Here is a 24,332-nt window from a genome sequence, read left to right on the forward strand (position 1 = left end):
GGGCTTTAAAAACAAGATTGGATTTTGTTCTCCAAGAGAACCATCACAACCACACGGTCCACATCCCTCTGCTACACCGTTTTGTGTGCGGTTGAAATGTTCTTTTCTATTAAATCTTTAAGTTATTTTTTTGAAAAGGTTTTAGATTAATTTATTTTAATGTATTAATATTAAAAATAAAAGAAATAAAAGAAATTATTTTAATATATTTTTAAATAAAAATAATATTTTTAAAAGCAAACTACTATATTTCTAGGTTTGGAATCCACGCTCTACAAGTAGTGGTTGGTAACTTTTTGTCCCAGCCCAAGTCCCGACCTCGCACTCTCATGTGGCTCTTAACTTGATGACTCTCAAGATGATTTTTGTTTATAATGGACAGAGATTCCATCGTTTTTTTTTATTCCTCTGGTTAATTTAATTTCAAGATTCCTACTACCTAAAATTACAGGACTTCTCTAATCACCCAGAATTCTTAAATCTCACCAGCTCCCTACCCCCTCTTGCCACCACCTTTTTGCATCCGCCAGCAAGTGGGCAATAACACCTTTGTTTCTTCCCATGGTAATTCCATAATCTCCCTCCTTGATGTAAATATGACTGATATTATACAACACATTTTTTGTTTATAGTGTTTTCCAATTTTATTTTTTTTTCAGATTTAAGTCATCTGGGGGTGAGGTTAAAGTTCTGGGCTTTTGATTCGGTTTCGCTCTCTCTTTGCGGTCTGCGCATCAAATAAAGTTTGGTTTGATTCTTAAACTTATCCGGTTTGCAGAGCGTATCTGAATCATTTGTAGGCTCTGCAAATTTATTTGTTTCACTTGCTGATATTTTTTACACCTTGATACTTATGCTTACCCATCACCTCCTATATCCATGGACTCTGTATAAACTGCATTTGGGTTTTTGTTTTCTTTTTCACTCTATTTCTTATTGCTGATTCAATCCTCAAGATCAAGTTGATGTTGATTTGGGGTTGGAAATGGGTAAGGAGTGAAAATTTGAGAAGAGAATATATATATATATATATATATATATATATATATATTGGTGTGTTACAGTGCTACTGTGGTGATATCTTTTACCATTGAATTGCATTGTTCAAATTGTATTGAACTTGGTAAGAGCATCCGCTAGCTGGCTTAGATTGCAAATTGTACCAGCTAAGGAGAAGAGAAATGACTCATTTTCACGGGTTCATGAAACAAATTGAAAGAAGAAAGAGTTATGGGAGCTCATTTGTGTCCTCTTGATTCTAGAATAGAGCTAATTTGGTTGTGGTGTCGTCCTGGACTCGGGGTGCTTCGGAGTATGCTATTGTTTGTGGTTTAAAATGTTTTTTATTTGAAAATATATTAAAATAATTTTTTTATTTTTAAAAATTATTTTTAATATTAACACATCAAAACGATCGGAAAATATAAAAAAAAAATTAATAAAAAAATTTAAATTTTAAAAAAACACGGTTTCAACTGCATTCCCGAACACTGCATTGAACATATGCAACTGAAGGTAGTTAGAAACATTAGTTGGCGAGTACATGTTTACTAGTATATGTCTTGCTGTGTGTTTATTCAAATCTGGAATATGTCCACACTCACACATTGTGTGTGACAACTGTTAATTCTCTTACTCCTGTATTTTGTGAGGCTTCTTTACCTCTATTAACCTGCGTAACCATGTGTTTGGATGATGCGATTTTTTTTTGGCATCTTTATCTGGCACTTCAACTATATTTCATCTGAAGTATTTTTGGGTGGAAAATAAATAAGCATACAATACTTCTATTGCTATTGTTTCCATTGGCTTCAAATCAAACATTTTGAAGCTAATTCAAGTCTTTAACTTTTATCCCTTCAATGACTTGCATTCATATTTCCAAGCTCTCTTGCAGATGGGGGAAGTAGCAAAGGACTTGACTGCCGGGACAGTCGGGGGTGCTGCACAATTGTTAGTTGGGCACCCCTTTGACACCATCAAGGTCAAGCTCCAGAGCCAGCCTGCTCCACTCCCTGGCCAAGCTCCAAAGTACGCTGGTGCAGTAGATGCTGTCAAGCAGACTTTAGCTGCTGAAGGCCCAAGGGGGTTATACAAAGGTATGGGAGCTCCATTTGCTACTGTGGCAGCCTTCAATGCTGTTCTTTTCTCAGTGAGGGGACAAATGGAGGCATTGTTGAGGTCTGAACCTGGTGCCCCACTTACTGTAAACCAGCAAGTTGTTGCTGGTGCGGGCGCTGGAGTTGCTGTTTCTTTTCTTGCTTGTCCCACTGAATTGATAAAGTGCAGGTCAGTGCAATCTTCCTTCACCCTCACTACCATTCCCGACCTTGCAACCTGATTTTCTAATTTCTTGAACTGCTGCATTATTTTGCAAAGCCTTCACATTTTTGTTTATACCTTTGTGCTGAGCTTTTTGCCTAATTGTATTGTATTACTTATAACTCATTGGATCTGACTGTGCTATGTATCTTGAGAACTCGATGGTTTTAGGAAGTTTCTGCCTTACCTTTCATGTCCTGAATTCTTCTAAATTGCACAGTAAAAATGTACATGTTTTCCTTTACCCTTGAGGAAGTAGTGCTTTTCTGGTTCACCCCTGACATTTTAAGTATATATATATAGTCTCCAAAATTATCAGGCAAGGGGAAAATCATATTGTGAATACTCTTAAACAACCGGAACACAATCCTCTCTCTCATTTCTCCAATAACTAGGCGGTGGTTATGCCAGTATTTTTTAAGTATCTCTCAATCCTGGCAACTAATAGTTTTAACTTCTTCATTTTCCATCTGTTTCTATCCTATTTTTGGTTAAATACCTGGCAGATCTTTGAAATCTACCCCCTAATTGATTGGGTCTTCCTGGTGGGAACAGGTTGCAAGCACAAAGTGCATTGGCAAGTTCAGACTCAGCAGTGGTGGCAGTGAAGTATGGAGGGCCAATGGATGTGGCCAGGCATGTTCTCAAATCAGGTGGTGTGAGGGGTCTCTTCAAGGGCTTGGTTCCTACTATGGCACGTGAAATTCCTGGAAATGCTGCTATGTTTGGTGTCTATGAATTGTTGAAGCAGTCCTTTGCAGGAGGCCAGGATACTTCTCATTTGGGAAGGGGCTCTTTGATTGTGGCCGGTGGCTTAGCTGGCGCTTCCTTTTGGGCATCTGTCTACCCCACTGATGTCGTCAAAAGTGTCATTCAGGTTGATGATTACAAAAATCCCAAGTTCTCGGGCTCCATCGATGCTTTTAGGAAGATCCTGGCGTCTGAAGGTATCAAAGGCTTGTACAAGGGTTTTGGCCCTGCCATGGCTCGAAGTGTCCCTGCAAATGCAGCCTGCTTCTTGGCATATGAGGTGACAAGGTCTAGCCTGGGGTGATTGGCTCCATCGGTTGCCTGGCAGATATCTGGATTATCTTCACCGTTGTTATCATATTGCTTATCTCTCTAAGTCGTCATCAATCATTGAATCAAAGAGCTCTTCCAAGTAATTGTTTAGCAATATGATAACAGGTTATTTGTCAAAAGAACATGCTATTCATCCTTCAAAATTCATGTACTCGGGTGATGGAAGAAACACTTGCCAGTTACCATCAATTTAACATGCAATAGTTGCCTCTCTTTTTCTTGCTGAAAATCTCAGGTTCTGATTCTCAGGAGAAAAGTACAAGGCAGGACAAAGCCTCAATCATCATGGTCAGTCAGATCAGTAGCCTCAATCAACAATTCTGCCAACGATGGGGATAAAAATTTCACTCCAATGAAAACAAATGAAACTAGCTGCTTTGGCTTACTGTAATCATCCATAACAAGTTAGTTCTTTTTAAGGTGCAGTCACCCTTGGTTCTAAGGACAGGAAATGTGCCCAATGGCTCTGTTTAAGAAAATCAATTAACCTACCTGTTCTTATGCGAGGTCTGAATTTCTAGGTTGCAAGGATCTTCTTACATGTTGTGAAATTGGATCCTACATGCGTCGGCTCGTGTGTGACGTCCTTATCACTGAAATATCTCAAATTATACTTGGGGATGACAATTGTACTTATTTCATGGGAATCCATCTCCATTTGCTTCAATGGAGGCGGCGGCTATAGACGAATTTTTGTTTTTGTGCATATGAAGGTAAAGCAAAATAATTATATTTTTTCGTATAAATTATGGTCTTATGAACAGATCTATTGTTATGTTATTTGAATTAAAATAACTATATAACACATAAACCTATTTAATCCAACTGTTATTTTAAATTTGAAATATTTTTTATACTTATATTAAATTCAATTTAAAATCCCTAAAAAATAACTTATTTCTATGCTTCTATAAAAATATTCATAATTGTTATAATTCATTCGAACTCTATTTTTCAATGTATTTTCAAAAATATAAACATTTTCAAAAAAAAATATTATTGATGCATTCCAGTCAATTTTCGATTATTTACTGATTTTTTTTGGCACATTTGGCTTATTTTATTTTGTGTGACAAGTTTTTATAAAATAAAAAACATTTGGGAGTGGATAATAACAAAGCGAAAAGGAGGGACCAATATAGTGGAGGGTATTATGGAAGATAATAAATAAAGAGGATTCATAAAGTAGATATTCAAACAAAAAAAAATGGAAAAAATTGTAATTGACCTGGGTTGCATGAAAAATGTTTTACCAAGATATTTAAAAATTCACTAATTATGTTCAAGAAGGAAAGAAAAATATCTTGCACGGTTTAAGAATGAAAAAAATATCCTTGACCATAAAATTCTTAAGAGTTAAGATTATTGTTCAAGAAGAAAAAATAAAATAAAATAAATCTTCCAATTAATGACTGAGTGCTAATTTCCAGTGATTTATAGTATATAAGATAATATTTGCTATTGTGGTAACGATTATTTTTTTTAAGTACTTTTCACTTAGAAATGTATTAAAATAATATTTTTATTGTTATTTTTAAAATTTTATTTTAGATATCAGCACATCAAAACGATTCAAAACATTAAAAATATTAATTTAAAATAAAAACAAATTTCAAAATTTTTTAAAAGTACAATGCCACCACAAAAACAAATTTTAAATTTTTTTAAAATTACAGTGCCACACAAAAACAAACACAACAAAGTCCCTGTTTTGTAAAAATCACTCTGGCATATATATATATATATATATATATAGAGGATAACACCATTTTATAAGACCTATGTCTCGTATCACTGCCTCAATTTTTAGTAGTCTATTACTTTTAATAATAAACATATATATATTAGTTTACGCAAATTTTTAGAATGTATATACAATTGATGCATTTTATCATTAAAAAAACAAAGCTTAAAGTTTCTTGCCAATATTTATTTAAAACCTTTAGCTAGTTTATTTAAAAAAAAAAAAGAAATTTATGTGTTTTGTATAAACATTGTCGATCACAACTAATACATAGTGTTTTGTAAAAAGAAATTTATGTGTTTTGGTTCTAGCTTTTTTTTTCTTTGCTTCTGTTATTGAATTTTTATTATTTTTAATTTAGTTCTCACATTATGTATTTATTTAGATTTAGAGTTAATAATTTATTTACATTTATCTTTTATATGATTATCGTGTTATCATGAAATTTTTTTTTGCATTGAGTTTGTACTCGAGTTTGTGAGATATTGTTCATGGGGTTGGCAGGGTACTTTTTCAAAAAAAAAATAATTCAACTCGATTTTATAATTATTTATTTTTTTATTATATATTTTTCAATAATATTTTTTTAAGAAAATCATGTTATTAAACTTTAAAGTTTATAGACTTGTTTGCAAGTTTGGCAAGTTGAACCAGTTTGCAGGTTTGGAGGGTTTAACTTTTCTTTTCTATTTTTTTTATTTCATCATTCGATATTAGATTAGTTGGGAATTGGATTTCATAATTTATTTTGTTTCGCTTTCTAAGAGGTTATCGTGGTTTCAAAAAAAATCTGCTATAGAGTTAGTGCTTGATTTTACGATTGTTTATTTTTGTTATTATATATGTAAATAAAAAAAATATATAGTTTTAAAAAACAAGTTATTAATCCTAGTGGAGTTCATAACCCGACGAGTTTAACATGTTGTCACGACCCGAATCTCGAGTCCATAATTGGCAACACAAAAGCAATGTTGTAAGGACACCCTCATCTATACTAAGTCTCAAAACATACATATTATAAAATAAATTATATAAAGATTTCACAGCATTTTAATATCTTTTAAAATATTATATTCTTCAAAATCAATAAAATCAAATAATACTTCAAAAATTATCATCATTAGATAAAGCAAAACAAATAATCCATAATACTTATTATATTGTCAAAATATAAACTTAATTAAAATAATGTAAATAGTGTAACAGTGGAACGTCTAAGACATCGAATCAAAAACTAAAAGGAAAACCTCGCAGAACAAGCAAGGCATACAGATCAAAACTGTAGAAGCAGGAACACTAAACAAAGTTCACCTAGAAACAAAAAATAAGAACCTGAAATAATATTAAAATGAAGAGGTGAGTTCAACCAATTCAGTGAGGGAATAATATTTAATATACATCTTAGATATTAATAATTTTCAAGTCATACATATCTTGATGTAAATATACATACTAAGCATATTAATATAAGGTAATGAAATACATGTCAGAGATCAGATAACACTTGAAGATCACTAGATGACACCCAAAGATGATCAGATAACACTCGAGGATGATCATTGTGGGATAATCAGTCGTCACAGACAGATATCTCTCTCACCATCTAGGTATACAGAATACTATGTTCATATAAATTAACTATGTTTTGTTAGTATGGAGTTTCTAACATGTCCTACATCAAGACATAATAGATGTTTGCATAATTATCAAAGCAAACAAATATCATATCGAATATAATATAATTCAACAGAATAAAAGTGTAGATTCAAGAATAGATGAGTAGTTAGATAATAAAGCAATATATATAAATATTCAATAATTAATCAATTGTACTCATCATATAATTAACATACATATATTAATTATATTACATGTCTATTAAAGATTTTTTCACTCACTTGGAAAACAAAAGCGAAAGACAAACGTATGCAAAACCGGAAACTAGTGAAGATCGTTAGGAGAAACGTCAGAAAAACCTATAACAGATATGAAAAATACTAGAAAATAACTCAAAGCAAAGTGACATAAAAGATTAAAACTCTAAGTTTAGAAACCAAATTGTAATTATAAAGCTGAACTAATTCACCATATTGATCCCGAACATAACTTAAACTGATCGAATGTAACAGACCTGATTAACCCTAGCTTGAAACAAAACCTTAAGTTCAAAACTGATTTCTTTGGTGTTTTTAGAGGGGGAAAAAACAATACTCTAGCAACTTTTTCTTTAAATACCTAGGTTACTTGGGTTGGGTTTGGCCTAAACCTTGGGCTAGGTTGGGCTAAGAATATGGGTCTTACACGTGTTCACTCGAGTTACTTGATTCACAGGTTGGTTGGTTTACCCATCGAACCTGATATGGTTTTTTTAGTTTTTGGTCCTCTAATTTTTTTTGAATTGATTTCTTTATTTCATCATTCAATAATGAAGTGGTTTAGAAATAGACTTTATGATTTATTTTTGTTGGCTTTCTATAAAGTTACCATGCTCTCAAATAAATATTTATTTTAGGATTAGTGCTTGATTTTGTGAGTATATATTTTTTATCATATAATTAAATAAAAATAATTTTTTAAAAAATAAAGTTATTAAACTAAGTGAAGTCTATGACCCGAGTTATAGGGTGAATAGAGTCAATCCAATTTTGTGTCATCTCAATATTTTTTTGGAAAGTTATCATCTTGAAGTTTTTTTAAAAGTTAACTCATGTTTTTACTAGTTATCGAGGTTGCTTTTAAACTCGTTTAATTAAAATTTTAAACTAAGAAAAAAACTAAATTAAAAGATTTAAAAATTGATCCGTTCCGGTTGGATTTAATAATAATACTAAAAAAAATTCTTGTACTATTAATTTGTTTTTTTAAAGTTTTTTTTAAAAATAGTCTAGGTCGTGAAGGAGAATGTGACAAAGGACTAGTTAAGTAATACTCTAAAAGACGTGGGGAAAGCACTGTAGCTTTCCCCACGCTTGTACTTATAATTATACTTATAATTTATATAATTATAATTATGATTATAATAATATAACTTATATATTATAATTATACTTATAATAATATAATAATAATAACATATACTAAAATATTCTGAGCTATCTTTCTTTATTTATTTATTTATTTATTTATTTTTTGCTTTTTTCTTTGTGTTTTTTTCTTTTAATAATTGTTTTTAATTTGGTTTGTTAATGTTAAATTTTTTTATTTTGTTATCAAATTTTCATGACACGGATCCCGAGTTTTACGGATTAACCCAGAATTTTTTTTTTCTTTTTAATTAATTTTTTTCATTTAGTTTAATTTGTTAATGTTAAATTTCTTTCTATTTAATTATCAGACTTTCATGACGCGAACCCCAGGTTTGACGGGTTAACCTAGGTTGAAGGGTTAACCCGGTTAATTCAGATTTTTTTTCTTTTTCTTCAATAGTTTTTTTACTTCTTGTTGATTTTTTTCTTTTTTTTTCATTAATCTAATTAATTATCACACTTTTATTACACGACCTTACAGCTAGATCCACATCCAAGGCTATTTGGCTTAGTGTTGCAGCTAAACTCACTTAAAATTAGGTAGTGCTTTCCCTGCTCCTGTACTTATATATTATAATTATAATTATAATAACATATACTAAAATACTCTGAGCTGTCTTTTTTTTTGTTGTTTTTATTTATTTATTTTTCTTTTTTATTTATGTTTTTTTCTTTTAATATTTTTTTAATTTAGTTTGTTAATGTTAATTTTTTTATTTAGTTATCAGATTTTTATGACACGGATCCTGAGTTTGACGGGTTAACCCGGAATTTTGTTTTTTATTTTTTTCTTTTTAATTATTTTTTTTCATTTAGTTTAGTTTGTTAATGTTAAATTTCTTTCTATTTAATTATCAGACTTTCATGACACGTATCTCGGGTTTGACAGGTTAACCTGATTTGATGGTTTAACCCAATTAACCTGTCAATTTTTTTTCTATTTAATTATCAAACTTGCATGACGCGAATCTCAAATTTGACGGGTTAACCTGAATTGAAAGGTTAGCCCAGTTAATTCAGATTTTTTTTTATTTTTCTTCATTAGTTTTTTTTCTTCCTATTAGTTTTTTTCTTTTTCATTAATCTATTTAATTATCACACTTTTATGACACGACCTTACAGCCAGACCCACATCCAAGACTATTAGGTTTAGTGTTGCAGCCAAACTCATTTAAACTTAAGTCATGCAATCAAACCCAGGACTTTTTGATATAGCTTTACAGAAAGATCTAATATTTTTATATCTTAATTTTTTTATTTTTTTTATATAAAAAAATTAATGCACGGGTCGTATAACTAGTTTGACAATAAGCCATGTATTGTAGATAAATAGATTGCAATTAATGTATGCTAAAATAAATAGAGACTATATAGATTAGCTATATAGAGGGGGGGGTTAAAATTAGGCCCTGTTACCCTACATTTTAAAACCCAGTCCATTCAATTTAAAATGACCAAATTGCATTAAGTTATATAAATATTATCAATTAAAAGTATAAAAAATAATAAATTAAAAAACAAGAATTATTGAATTATAAAAACTATTAATTTCTTAAAACATATAAATTTTGAAAAAAATTAAGCAGTAAAAAACTTTTCTAAAAATATATTCATTATAAGAAAAAAAATTATTTTTGTTTAAAAGACTTGAACTATTGTATTCTTGAAGAATTAAAAGAAAATCAAGTTTTTAAGAAATTATCAATCATTAAATTATTTTAACATTTTCTATAAATAAAATTATTTATAGAACTAAAACAAAATTATTTTTTAAAAAAAATATCATGAAATTATAATTGCTCAAAATCAAATTACTAAGATTTTTAATAAAATGAACTATCAAATACATAAAGGTCATGCATTATTGGATTTCGAAAGGTTCTAGGATACTCTCCGAATCGCTTTCTTTATGTCCTAAAGTCTCTTTTGTCATTTATTAAACGGCAACCGAATTATACGAATAATCTGCAGACAATAGTTGAACCCACCCAGAGGAAAAAAAATAAAAAAAATGAAGCCATCATGGGCATTAAGAAATTCAAAACCTCAATTAAGAAGTAGACTTATTGGTGGGAAATATATATATATATATATATATATATATATATATATATATATATATATATAAACAATTTGCACAAACTCCTTGCAGTCACAAGCACGTTAAGGAGGGAGAGGGGGAGAGGGGGAGAGGTGGGCACTGGGCACAGAGACGACTTGCTGGATGGCTGATGTCCACGGAAAAAAGTTAAGTATTGTATTTCTGAGGGGCTTGAATTGACCACTGCATATAATCAATGAGGACTGAGAAATTAATAAATAAAAAATAATGTTTGTTCCTAAGTTGCCTAATCAATGAATGTGCACATAAAAAGGGAACGGTTTGCTTAGCTGGATCAGATTTGTTTATTTAAAAAAAGAAGAAGGGAACCACGCTACGCAAGCTCCAAATCCTTCCTTTAGTTTATCGATTTTTAAATTGAATAGCCTAACCATCTTCTTTTTTTTTTTTTTTCCCTTCACATATTTCATGTCTACTTCATGGATTTCATGTGTTAATCTAGCTTTGTTTAAATCAATATTTTTCCGTTTATTTTTTTTATTGTCGTTGCTTCATTGTTTTATCATATTATCAAATTAGTCAAAATGTTACGATACTCAAAAATTTATTCATTCTAGTCACTCAAGTTTTTTTTATTTCATTTCCATCCTCTTATGTTATGTCCAGACAATCTTAAGACTAGTAATTTATTTTGATTCACCTACAATGTTGTATTCGCAATATAAGAAAAACATAGTTTGATCGTTATTATTTTATTTTAGACCTTGTTTTGTATAGGTTTTATATTTCATAGATAAACTTTATCTATTTTATATTTTAGCTCCTATACTTTGAGAAGAGAGGGAAAGAGAGTCTCATTTAAAAATAATAGAGGAAAGAGAAAATGATTAGTCGGTCACAATCTAATCACTAAAAATCCAAACTTTTTGTCAAAGAATTCTTTTTGACAAGAGGAAATCCATTAAGGTATTTTTACCATTCATGTCATTGGAAAAGTAGATCGAGTCTTAATAAATTTTTTTGATTTGGTTTAATTTTGAAGTTTTTGACAAATATAAGAGTGTTCCAGGTTGTGAATAAGTTTATTAGGGTTATTAGGATTTTTGTTATGTTTTAAGTTAAAATTTGAGGTTTTTTAGTCTCCTAATCCAAATTTTAATTTTTAGACCATCGTAGGTGGCTTATAGTGGCCAAAAAAACAACCAGCTGATGAAGCGTCATCAACTATGTTTTTATATAAAAAAACAAATATAGATAGATGAAAAAAAACAAATATAGATGGATGATGTGTCATATACCCATAAAAAATAATGAGCCAGACACGTGAGTTTAGCATTCAAGGCCTATCTATGCAAACTTGGCATGTTTTTCTAAAGCCAATCTCTTTTGGGATGGAAAGCCAGGCACACGTGTGGGTGGCTTTTTTTAGGTTTTTTTTTTTAAAATAAACAAAAAATATCTTTAAATCAATGTATTAGAATGATATTTAAGCAGTTATTCAATTATTCTTTTTTAAAGAATATTAAGGCTTTTTTATGATGATATTATCTTTTGTTTCATGATTAATTATGTATTTTTCTACCATGTAGAATTTTTAAAATGATTTTCTAATTAGTATTTAATGAGAATAAAATATTTGTTTTTTATTATATTGGTTTGGAATTTTTTATTCTTGAGCTTCTTCATATAAGAGTCTATAAATGATTTATTAATGATTTTTATAATTTTTTAATTGACTCTTGCTCTTCCGATCATAATAAGTTTTTTGTTAAATAATAATATTTCTCATAAAAAAATTGATGCTAATAAGAAAACTGATTTGTTGTGAAAATATATAAAAAATACATTAATAAGAAAAACAAGTTTAACGATGAAAATAACATTTATCCTTCATAATTTTATTTGTTGTTTTTTCTATGAAAATCCTTTTTTATTATTTATAATTACATAGAAAATAAATTTCAAAAAGCAAAGTTATTAATCTTTGTCCGGCCCACGATCCAAATTAAGGATTTGATGGGTCAATCCTCATTGGTTAAGTCCTAGTTGCTAACTTTTACATTAAGTGTTTCTTTATAATTATTATCTAGATTCACAATAAAAATCACCAACACTACTACTTCATGAAGCAATAGCACAAGTTCGTTTCTTCTTGAATACATAATACCTAAAAGAAAACAATTAACACAATTCAAAAATTAAAACATATTATAAAATACAAACTCAATTATTTATTTAGAATAAATCACAATGAACCTACTGAATAACATTGATTAACAACCTCCAAGTCTTATAAATAGAAAATCGCTACTTATAATATAGCAAAAAAGAATGAGAATAGAACTCAAAGAAACCATTAACCACCACCAATTTTGAAGTGGAAAACAGATCAAACTCAATCTCAATTAGAAAAAGGAACAAATTTTTTTTATGGGGACCTATGAAATCTTTCCAATCAACCCCGTCTATTATCTTCCTCAAGGGTGTTCAAGAAACTCAAAACTAAGAATTAGGTTTTCTCTGCAAAACTCATTTCCTGACACTAATTTTTCCAAGAGAAAGGAAAAAAGATAGCAATGTCATTATCTTATCCACTACTTTCATCACTTCCTTTTTGTCTACTCTATCTCTCTTATCTCTTAACTCTCTTGTCTCTTGATAACATTTATTCCTTTATTTTTTGTGTTCTCTACCTTCACAAGCCCTTTTAGAATACTCTACCTCATCTATGTTTTTTTTTTTATTAGGGGCATGCCTTCGTCGAATGAAGTTATGGGGGTATGCTTGAGCAATTTAATCACTCAAAACAAGAAATATAGACAATTTAATAGATGAAACGCAAGAAACTCCACAACTGTAAGTTTATATATTCATGCATCTTTGCCATATCATGAACTTGTCGAAGAATAGAGACACCAACATATATCGTATTTGTATCCATGCTTATATGAGCTATATACTTAGAATGACTACCATTTCAAGAATGAAGCTAAATAGCTCAACAAACACCAGCATATGCATCTCCTTTTTCGCTATAAATCAAATACAAATCTGATTCTTTTTTTATTTCATACATCAAGGAAAAAAGATTTCGACTCACCCAATTTTTCCCAAAGTTGAAGAAAGGTCCTAAAAACAGAAAACAATAGAGAAACCTTTTTTTTTTTTAATTCGAGGAAACCCTACCTCTCAAAAAGTGCATTTTGTGGGTCCAAATAAGTGAGTAAAACCCCGGCTGTCCCAGGCTCTTACAAGAGGTACACGCTTTGACTCGAACTCGAGACCTGCTGTGCAGATTTCAAATCCTTTATCACTACGCTACGCCCCATGAGAACTAGAAACCCTTAAATCTTGACACACCAATTTGTGCCTATACATCACAAACGCCCAATAATAAACTTAACACCTCCCATAATAACATAGAATCAATGTGTAAGAATAGCAACACCAAGAAACCCAATACAAACTCCATGAAAATATCTCTCCAAAGCACGCACAGTCATGGAGCTCAATTACTTTAAAACTCGAAGAAATAGACCTCAAAAGAATAGAACTCAATTTTTTAATGCACCCAATAAAGCTAATTACTTTAGAACTAATAGAATGTTGAATAGAAAATAACCTAGACCTGGACAGGTTTTCCAGATTTCCCAGCAAATCAAGCATTGTCTCCACAGATTCTAATGTTTGCTAAAACCCTAACAAAAAGCTAAGGTTATTAAACAAGAAATCAAACATGAGATAGGGAGAGTACATGTACTGTTGGCATTAGATTTGTGATGGGGCTGTCGGATTTTGGTAACTAGAAATTAAACCCTAGCTGTTGTTTTTGTAAATTAAAAATTACAAAGAAGAAGAAACAAGTAAAAAGAATTCTTGGGTTTTAATTTATTTTAAAATCATTAATGAAATTTCTATTAATAATTTTATAGGTTAGTAATACCGACAAAGTTACCAATAAAATTTCCTTTTGTTTTTTCATTTTATGCTTTTTCCATTAGAAATTAATTACTTATAAAAACTTTTTATTATAATTTTCATTGATAAATAGCAATAAAATATTTTTTATTGAAGTTTCTTTTTTTATTTTGTAATAGTGTGCGGTAGATAAAAACCTATATAAACCTAAGAGGCCAATCTAAAATTAACAAAAAAGAGAACCTATAGATTCATCACAGAGAAAAATAATGATAAGATTGAGAGAGAAAAAAAAGCAAAAATAAAATTGAAAAAAGAGAGCAAAAATCAGAATAAAAAAATATTAAATAGGTGGTCATAGGAGCTTAGTTTAGACAGGTTGACATGTCAAGCAACTAACATGAAACCCATTTAGTTCCACCTCCACCTGTCGTCTTCACCCACTTATTCCCACCTTTCATTCACCATCATAAATTAACACCCGCTTCGTTTGTTTCTCTACTTACTCCCTGAATCAAAGAATCCCCTCTCTCCAAAACAAAAACCCCACTCTTATCATTTCTCTCCTTTCGAAGTTCAAACGCCCGGAATCTTCTTTTTTTGGGTTCTCCTTTCGTGTTCTAGAAAGTCGAAAGACATGACTGACCCAGCACAACAAGAACCAACAACCTACACCACCCACCACGTCACAATCCCACCTGGTTTAACTCAGTCCGAATTCGACGAGTTAAACCCTCTCATAACTGAGTTTCACAACTATAGAATCAGCCCGGGCCAATGCTCCTCTCTCCTAGCACAGCGCATAAACGCACCAAACGACCTCGTTTGGTCAATTGCCCGCCGTTTCGACAAGCCACAGACCTACAAGCACTTCATCAAGAGCTGCAGCGTGGCCCCAGGATTCACAATGACCGTGGGATCCACACGTGACGTGAACGTGATCTCTGGCTTGCCTGCTGCAACAAGCACAGAGAGGCTTGATATATTGGACGATGAACGGCAGGTCACGGGGTTTAGTATTATTGGAGGAGAACATAGGTTGAAGAACTACAGGTCGGTAACGACAGTGCATGGGTTCGAACGTGAAGGGAAGATCTGGACGGTTGTTTTGGAATCGTATGTCGTTGATGTACCGGAAGGGAATACCGAGGAAGACACACGGCTGTTTGCTGATACTGTTGTCAAGCTGAATCTCCAAAAACTTGCGTCTGTTGCTGAAGGCTTGGCGCGTGACGGTAAATAATAACCCAAAAAAAAAAAACAAATAAAACCCAAACCCAAAGAGCCAAAGACTCACTCGGCAACAGTACTTTTTTTTTTGCCCTTAAATTTTTATTTTTAAAGTTTAGTGAGTATGTTTTTCCTTCTCTTTTTTATTTCGGGCAGTTAGTTGGTGTATTTGGGGAAATGAAAATATCCTTTTGTTGGAATATAGATTGGTTATTGATGCCCCTTGAATTTTCCAGCGAGGGATTGTGTTCCTTTGGGTTTTACTTTTTACCACTGTGATGATAATGCTCTGTTGGAATTGGGAGTGGAAGAGGAAGGTAAGGGCATTAGAGTCAATGCACGTGTACAGTCAGAGATTTTGAGTCTTGGGAATATCAATGTCTTTTAAGTTTTTGTGCAGATTAAGAAATTGGTGTGCTGTTTCGCTTTATCTGTTTTGTCTTTCTTTCTGTTCTTTACTTATTTCAGATGATGTTCATCCTGGCTGGTTGGTTCAGACAACACAAATAACAAAGATGCATGAAATGAAAGATAAGGGCTTGATTAAACTCGCAATTAGCTAGATATTGTTGAAAGATAGATAGGTGTGCTAGAAGATAAAAAATAATAATGCAAAAATAAAAAGAATATAGAGAGAAAGCTTTTTTTATTTGTGCTTATTTATTTATAATGCTAAATTATAAGTATTTTTTTATAAGTATAAAGTCTAAAACAATTAAGAAATTAAATTAATATAAAAAAATTTCTAATATAAACACGATTTGTATTTGTTGACTGAATTGGTTGATCAATTCAATTTTTGCCAGTTGATTGATTGATTCTCAATCAATAAACTGGTTCTTGATATCTAGTTTATTTTCATCATTTATTGGATTATGAATTTGCAGAACATAAGTTTGGTAACCTAGTAATAATCCTTCTTTGGTACTGTGTATATGAACAGAGGAAACGGAAAAGCAAAGCACACTCCACACTTGGCGTCGCGTCACCTTGGCACATCTTGAATTTATTTTTCTTTGTTGACCCTTTTTTTCTTCTTCTTTTTCGAGAAGGAATAGTGGAATACTTAATTCATCACTCTCTGAACTATGCAGTACCTATTCCCATCCAAATTGTACATGATAATGTTAATTTGCAGAGGCTGATATTTCTTATTTTCATTCTGTTCTCTCTTTTTGTATTTTTTTGTTTTCTGGAGATTGAATATTTAATGTTTTCCTAGTTGCGTAGTACCAACGGAATCTGAATTCTAGAAGTAAAACATATATTAACATTAATATTAACTGCTGGTAGAAGAAGGTGGTCTGGATCCATAGCTAGAGCAACAGCAATCTGGACCTCAGTTCAGGGCAAGAATCTTTAAGGGGCGACTGTTTTGTCATGGGGATGGATCATTCTAACACATACGGGGGAGAGAGATCGATCACCTGTTGTGACAGGTAAAAGGAGTGGATTTTCCAGATGGGAAGAATCTCTCTCTGTGTGTCTAATACTGCACTTACATACCTTTAGAATCTCCTGTAAGTTATTGATCGGGTAAAGTAGAGTGGAATGGAAACACCAAAATTTTAAAGAGCAGCAAGTTCCGTATTCAGCTAAAGGCATTATGGAATGCTTTTTTTTGTTTTTTTGTTTTTAACCAAAGATTGATTGCCCGCTAGATTATTGAGGTTATAAAGTACTCGTAACCAGAGGCCGCGTGCAAGATCACTACCTGATCATTTAGAGTCTCTGTTTAATTTATTATTTAATATTTAATTGATTTAAAATTAAATTTTATTTATTTTTTATGAAATTATTTTTATTTTATAACTAAGATTATACTCTTTATTTTATTTTATTTTCTAATTGATTTTTTTTAATTGAGCTTAGTAATATTTGCTTTTCTAGGAATTATCCTAATCTCCTAACTTCTAACTGAGGTCGTGGTCGCGGTTTCACAAGTTTTTCTGGGTTGACTAAGTTTTTTCTTATTGGATTCTTTTTTAATTGAGTAATTTTTTTTAATTTTATCTTGTAATATTAGGTTGTTTATGAATTATACTTTATATTTTTTTAATTTTTTTCTGTGGAGTTATCCCAGTCTCATAAATTTAATTTTTTTTTCTTGATTTCAATTTTTAACATTGGATATCTTTGGAAATAGTGCTTTACAAATTTTTAAAAAATTATTTAATATATCACAATATCAATATTTTAAAAGGATATTATCCAACAACAAGTATCATATTTTGAATTTATAATTAATTTTTTTTATTAAAAAACATGTTAACAATGAGAAAATATTTTTTTATATTAAAAATAATAATTTGATTAGTAGAACAGCACAACAAGGTCAACAACGATATAGTTTAAACTAATAACTTCTTCCACGTTAGGAGTTAAACTTTGAGCTAGTGACTTTCGATTATAAGTATCAATTAATAAGGATATAAGGCAGGTGTATAGTGACAATTGTACAAAATACGCAATGCTATATTAAGGTAGCTAATCCTGTGTCAATGCTATATTAAGGTAGCTAATCCTGTGTCACTGGCTCTGTGTAGCTACTATAGCTAGTTCCATTTCCTTTTGGGACAATTCTCACCAACATTTTTTTATATATAGTTTTTGAGCAAGTGCCCTATCCTTTTCTTGATAAGCAATAATCAGGCTTGCTTTTTTTGCTCATTTCTTAGCTCAATAAACTTAAAATGGTTGATATGGAACCGGTTTAATATGACCTTTTCTATTGCTTAACTGAAGCTATTTGTACGCTTATTTGGAGTCTTGGTTCACGCTTAATTATTTGGAGTCGTCTGCATTGAAGTGAAAACGCCGCAAAAAGAACAAAATTACACTCCCTGTGCACTGGTGACAGTGATAAGTGGATTCGAGCCAAGTCTCGATCTGTAGGTTGAGGTGCTAAGTACTTAACGAGCTGCAATTTAGGAGCATAGTTAGATTACTTGTGTTTAGCAGCTGGGTGGCTTAAATTCTTTCCAACATTTATATTCGAGGAAAATGGTGCGGCTTGTAAAGTCGGGGCAAAGTCAAAAGGTCGGCGAAGAAGAATTTGAGCCCTCTACCCTGCAGTTCCCTTGAAATTAGGCGGTTAAAACAGAGGTATCTATTAAAAAAAATAAAAATCAATCAAATTCAATCTGCCTTTGCCGCTGTGTTTTGAGAAAAAAACCATTATTATCAAACTATCGTCGAAAAAAACCTTTAATATGAAATCTGACTATTTTAATCATCAAAACCATGAAAACCAACAGTTTTTTAGGTGTTTTTCAACATCTCTCTTTCTATGGATCCCAAATTAAGGTAGATCGAAACAAATAAAACGAGTTGATGAGTAAAGAACAACCAGATTACATTAGATCAGAAACTTCTCATCATTGATAAATATATTTTTCAAAGAACAACATCAATGTTTTATTGCGATAGTAATGCAATTGTGAAATGATTGACTGGAAACTAGAAAGCTGGTTGCGACGTCATAATCTTCAAGGGGATTGGATAAAACAGTGGGGGCAACGACGCTGCTTTATTGAATGGTTAGTTTCCAAATAAAAGGTGTACGGACGTAAGAAACAGTATGCAAATACACCATCCAAACTCTCTTGTTTCTTTCCTAATATATTTTAACCACCGCTAATTGGACGGAAAGGATAGCTCGATGGTCACTGATTGATGGTATATGTTTATCTTTGATTGCCTAGACCATGTTGAGAGCACTGTCCTGATGACGGGAAAGTCTTCAGATTGCGACTTGCCTCTTTTTGGCAGGGGAGTGAGGTTGCAAGTTGCCAACTTGGCTAAAAAGAAACAAAGATAGAGGGGGGCGATTTGTAGCCGTAGGAGTTACAAAGCCCGGTTTTAGAGAGGGAAATGCTCGGTGGGGTTCATCGGAGAATATCTCTGCCTCAATTTAGGTATTTTCTTTAGTTATTTACTGGTTCTTTTTTTGTTCTTGAGAAAAGCAGTGGCTACGCTACATTATGGAGAACAAGGCCTTAAAAGCCGATCAACGAGAAGCTATTACCTTTCAGTGTCATGCGCCAAAAGGCTTGGATACGAGGACATCGTGATTTGTAGATGCGCGCCTCTGCCTGGGATTGTTGTTTAAGAATGTGTTGATGTAAAAGAACAATTATTTTATTGTTTTTTTTAATAATAAAGAAAACCTTTAAAAATCACTATTATTAAACAGTGTAATTAGCATTTATAGTGCGTAAAAAGCAAGATTTATTTGCTTTTCATTAACACCGTTTCAAACACAAAAATTATATGAGATCTATACACACTAAATCATTTTTTTTATTATCAAAAAGCTACAAACCATATTATAATTAAAACACAACGACAGCCACATAAACAAACGGTATCTTAATCCCACCATGACAATACCGCCAGTTCAGCTGATAGAATGAAAGATTAATAGCTTCAATTTCCTTGTTAATTGGTACTTCTTCTATGCGAGGTGGGAACTGAGGCAAACTGGTATATCTTTTCAATTTTTCCAACTGCTTTAATTAGTTCGTTATTCAACTTGACGTGCGCGGGCACGCACAAGTATAGAGATAGCGGCAGCTAGTTGGGCATAGTTCATTATTCAACTTGACGTGCACGGGCACACATAAATATAGAAATAGCGGCAGCTAGTTGGGCAGCCAACTGCTGTCCTAAGTGACTTGGAGAGTTGCATGGCAATTTGCGTGGAGTTGCAAGAAATGTGATTCAGTGTATCACCGCTTGATTCCTTGGACTTGGAGAGTTGGGCAGGACTGAGGACATGAACAAATTGCCTAGAACAACTGCAATTTATTTCTTTGGAAATAATGCCAAATTAAATAGCAATTAAAGTTCGGTTTTCATTGTCAGGAGAGATCATTCCTTATTGTCATGTCGTGGGTCTCGTCACAAATATGGTCATCAAGAAATCTCACCTCTGCTACCTTTAATATTGAGTTGTCTACCTCGCAGAGAAAAAGTGATTGTTACATTAGGATGCGGTAATGATTATGATTAAGATATTTTTTATATTAAAATAATATTTTTTATTTTTAAAAATTATTTTTAAAATCAATACATATCCAAAAATATAAAATAATTAAAAACAATAATAATTAAATTTTAATGAAATATCGTTTTGAACATAGTTCCAACAACTCCTATAATGATATGTATTTACATATAGATATAATTTATTTACAAGTATATTTGATAAAAAAAAATTTACTTAAATAAAAAAAAGTTTTATTTAAAAGTTAAAGTTTGTAACTTAAAAAACTTACTTTGTCAAAAAAATTTTTATCAAATATACTTCTATTTAATTTATTTTTATCATAAATTATTTTTAAAAAATAGTTTCTAAATTAATATTCAAAGTTAGAGTCACTTTAACCAAATCATGCCACAACCCATGTTATTTATACTCCAAAGGTTCATATTTTTTATTACCTGGAAAAATTAAAACAAAGAAATCAATTTCAAACAAAGTAAAAACCGATATAGTTTGTTTTGGCGGAAGGTGTAGTGGTTTTTTTTCAATGAAAAACATGTATTATTACTTTTAGAAGATATAATTTGTGCTTTAAAAGATTATATCTTAAAAAAAAAAATCAGAAGACCTCTTACCAAAATACACTCTAGCATGCTTGTAAGAACACACCCATACCAGTAATAAAAATTGTGGTATGCGTAAGCTGACCCGGACACCACGGGTTACTAAAAATAAAAAAAGTACTCAACATCTCCACAGCTTTCTCTTGAGTAACTCCCACCTTAGCACTAATATTTTAGCCAAAAATTGCCCTTGCCCTCCCTCGAGGTATGCATAATGTGTGATTAATATTATGATAGTTTTTACGATTACGGTTTAAAAGAAAAAAGATTGGAGAAAAGTTATAAATTATAATTTTTTTAATTAATATTAAAAAAAAACATTTTTAATTGAATCCATACAAAATTATTATATTTTATTAACCAAATGAGATTGAATAAGTTGTTGGCAGCCTCAATCACACAACCAGACAAGCTTTTAAAGCAATTCTTCATATTATTTTTGAGAATATGGATCAAAACAATTAAGGACGTGAAGCATTGCATTCCTTCTTGATACATTGAATTGCTTCAGTAGAATCAAATTCAATTTCCAACCTTTCACACTGCAAATCCAATGGCAATTTGAATACCAAGCCTATAATTCTACTGCCATATCTTTGTTCTAAAGGTTCAGTCACTCCGCCTTCATAAACTTTTAATTAACTATTATAGCCCTAATACAATATTAACGTTATAATACACCTCAATACCATTATATAAATCGCAACCCACTAGAAAAAGAAGAAGATGTTTTAGAAAATTATTGAATTCCTAAAAAATACGTCAATCACGTTTTTCGTTATCTTTTATTTATATACCACCCAAAAATTTGAAAAAAAATATGAAAAAAAATGCTTAAATCACTCGTAATCTACAGTAAACAACAAACAACCGATGAGAAAGGTTAAAAGAGGACATTGTTAAAAGAAAACGTAAAACTTCACTAAACTATGGGCTTGCCACAATGTCGTAGACTTGATACAAAATTCAGGCTTAAGCTAAGGCAGCCCATTTCAAGAATGAAGCAATATTGTTTAGGGCGAGCTTTTTTCTTATGTCATTGGTTTGGCTCTTTTTTTTTTTTTTTTTAATGTGGATGTTCAGGCTAACTTGTGTATATCTCGACTAATCATACGGGTCCTGAAGTTAATGATCATGTAAGTCTTTAATGGCCCTGAAATTTGTGAAATTCAAACTAGTAACCTATAAAAAACAAACTTAAAACCTGACCAGATGAACTATACATCTCGGGTTTCTTTGCTATTATTTCTTGTGACCTCAATATGAAAAAAAAGAGAATTTGGAAGGCAACTGTGGGAAAAAAAGAGAGGCTAGATTGGGATATGTTCGATTAAAATATATGGTTGGGGAGCTATTTTAAAAATAAAGAAAAACACTAAATCTGAAGTGGGCTCTGTTTTATAATCAAATAGCTTTCAAAATTGTCATCAGAAAAAAAAAATCTGATTGCGATATGAGATCAGTACATAATTAATTCATGGATTAATCTTATTAAATCAAATTAATCTACCGGACAATCAAAGTAAGACAATATATTAAAGAATCCTAATGGTTGTGTTAGGTTTAAATTGTTGTTTTCCTAACGGTGATGGTGACCAACTGACCATGATGTGCTGACGATTGAGAAGAGACATGTTAGGGAAGAATATTTTTTTTTATTTTCACTTCCATTTTCCCTTCAATTATGAAGGTGAGAAATGAAGTGGAAGACGAAAGTGTGCAAAGCATTATTCCGATAGATGAGGGATGGATATATTTAGACTGCAGCATTCTTTCTTTTTCTTTTTCTTTTTCTTTTTTTTTTTGGGTCAGACATCATTCTTAAACATGATTAACAACTTCTATTTACGAGACCCCTTGACTCGAGATTAGCCCAAGTTAAGTGACAAGCAAAAGTGCATTAACTAATTTTCTAACATCTCAGACCAACTTGAAAGCTAATTACAAATACAATTAAAAGTGTTGGTTTAACTGATCATATTTAAAACAATTTACTATAATTGTTTTTTAGTTTAACGTAGGTGTCCGGGCCAGCTTACGCGCACCTTGATTAATTCCATGGGCCCTGAAGTTAACGACCATGTAAGCCTCCAGTGGCCATCATATAAGCAACCATAAAGCTTGAACCTGAGACCTAAGAGGAAGCAAATCTCTTTATTCCAGACTCTTACCACTGGATCAGCACCTAGATGGTGCACCTAGATGGTTAAACAGTTTACTATATTTGTTTAGTTGTTTGGTTGATAACTTTAGCTCAATGGTTATTCGCATGGAAATATTGTTGACATCGTTGGTTTAATTTGTAGTTGAAACTAATTTATTTTTGTTTTATAAACAACAACAAAAAATAAAACCTAGTTAGGCGCGTGACGTACCAGGTCTTTTTAAAACAACTACAGGAAAACATAGGCTATAAACTAGTTACATTTAAAAGGAATGCCTTACTAGAGAAAATAAAAAACATCAAATGGATATAAAACTGTCGTTCAACCCATTATTCAAATCCAGTCCCTGATGTTTGCAAGAAAAAAAGGATTTAATATTTGTCTAGTGTTCAAATTCAGTCCCCATAACTTTAATTCAATTTAACTTCTGTTAATTTTTCCAAATCTAGCATCAATGGAGAGTTCATTTTGTTTCTTGACACTACAAGTAGCCAATACCGAGCAAAACAAAACAAATAACAAAGCCTAAATGCAAATTAATCTAACATACAAGAATCAAATTATAAAAAATAAATTGACAAAAAACAATAAAAGGACTAAAAAAGAAGAAGAATCATGGTGCGAGTCCATAATGTTTCCAGCCACAATACAAGCTAATATTGTATATTTTTATATTTAGAACTTTGGTTAAGTATATTTTAAAAATATATTTGGCTTGAAAAAACATTATATTAATATTTTTTTCAAGTTTTTTATAATGTATTAATGTTAAAAAAATTATTTTAATGTATTTTCAAATAAAAATTATTTTTAAAACTCATCGGCTTGAATCTCATATCTTTTATTTGTTTTTTTCTTGTGAGAGACGGATATGGGTCCATGGCAGATTTAAAATGTCAGCTCCAAGCAAAGCTTAAGCCCTTCTATTTAGGACGGGAATAACATGATAACATCAATCGACAAATTATATTACAGGGTACACAGGGGGGGGCAAAATAGGAAGGTAAAAGATGTAAGAGATCGTCATCCAGTTATGACCCCATCAAAATGTGCCAAAAATGAGAGGAGAAAACAGGCACTCTCCTCTGAAGTCAACAAAAATTTGACATTTCAGTTTCTTCGTGTTTCTGCATGGTAAAATGTAATACCACTTCTTTGACTCACAAACTTTG

General features: G+C 31.3%; 2 protein-coding genes across 5 annotated transcripts; both read left to right on the top strand.

Moving 5' to 3' along the window:
- Window positions 1-273: 273 nt before the first annotated feature.
- LOC133674698 (mitochondrial carnitine/acylcarnitine carrier-like protein) lies at window positions 274-3,634 on the top strand. Of its 4 annotated transcripts, none has more exons than XM_062095918.1 (4): window positions 274-564; window positions 660-748; window positions 1,887-2,289; window positions 2,878-3,634. In XM_062095918.1, the coding sequence occupies exons 3-4, from the start codon at window positions 1,898-1,900 to the stop codon at window positions 3,374-3,376; spliced, it is 891 nt and encodes a 296-aa protein (XP_061951902.1). In that variant the 5' UTR covers window positions 274-564; window positions 660-748; window positions 1,887-1,897; the 3' UTR covers window positions 3,377-3,634. The 4 variants fall into 4 exon arrangements, with proteins under 4 accessions (XP_061951902.1, XP_061951908.1, XP_061951891.1 ...); XM_062095924.1 differs by having other exon boundaries at window positions 660-743; XM_062095907.1 differs by having other exon boundaries at window positions 275-564; window positions 1,898-2,289.
- A 10,957-nt stretch (window positions 3,635-14,591) lies between these two features.
- On the top strand, window positions 14,592-15,815 carry LOC133695167 (abscisic acid receptor PYR1-like). Its single transcript, XM_062117022.1, has one exon. It carries the CDS (start codon window positions 14,793-14,795, stop codon window positions 15,396-15,398), a length of 606 nt encoding a protein of 201 aa, XP_061973006.1. The 5' UTR covers window positions 14,592-14,792; the 3' UTR covers window positions 15,399-15,815.
- The last annotated feature ends 8,517 nt before the right edge of the window (window positions 15,816-24,332 follow it).

The sequence above is a fragment of the Populus nigra genome, chromosome 1 (genome assembly GCF_951802175.1).
Source record: "Populus nigra chromosome 1, ddPopNigr1.1, whole genome shotgun sequence".
Lineage (NCBI taxonomy): Eukaryota > Viridiplantae > Streptophyta > Magnoliopsida > Malpighiales > Salicaceae > Populus > Populus nigra.

What these genes read in the sequence shown, in the direction of transcription:
- LOC133674698 (XM_062095918.1), top strand. Translation starts at nt 1,898, where the DNA reads ATGGGGGAAGTAGCAAAGGACTTGACTGCCGGGACAGTCGGGGGTGCT. An exon ending in ACTGAATTGATAAAGTGCAG is followed by an intron (nt 2,290 to 2,877) that starts GTCAGTGCAATC and finishes TGGTGGGAACAG; the next exon opens with GTTGCAAGCACAAAGTGCAT.
- LOC133695167 (XM_062117022.1), top strand. Translation starts at nt 14,793, where the DNA reads ATGACTGACCCAGCACAACAAGAACCAACAACCTACACCACCCACCAC.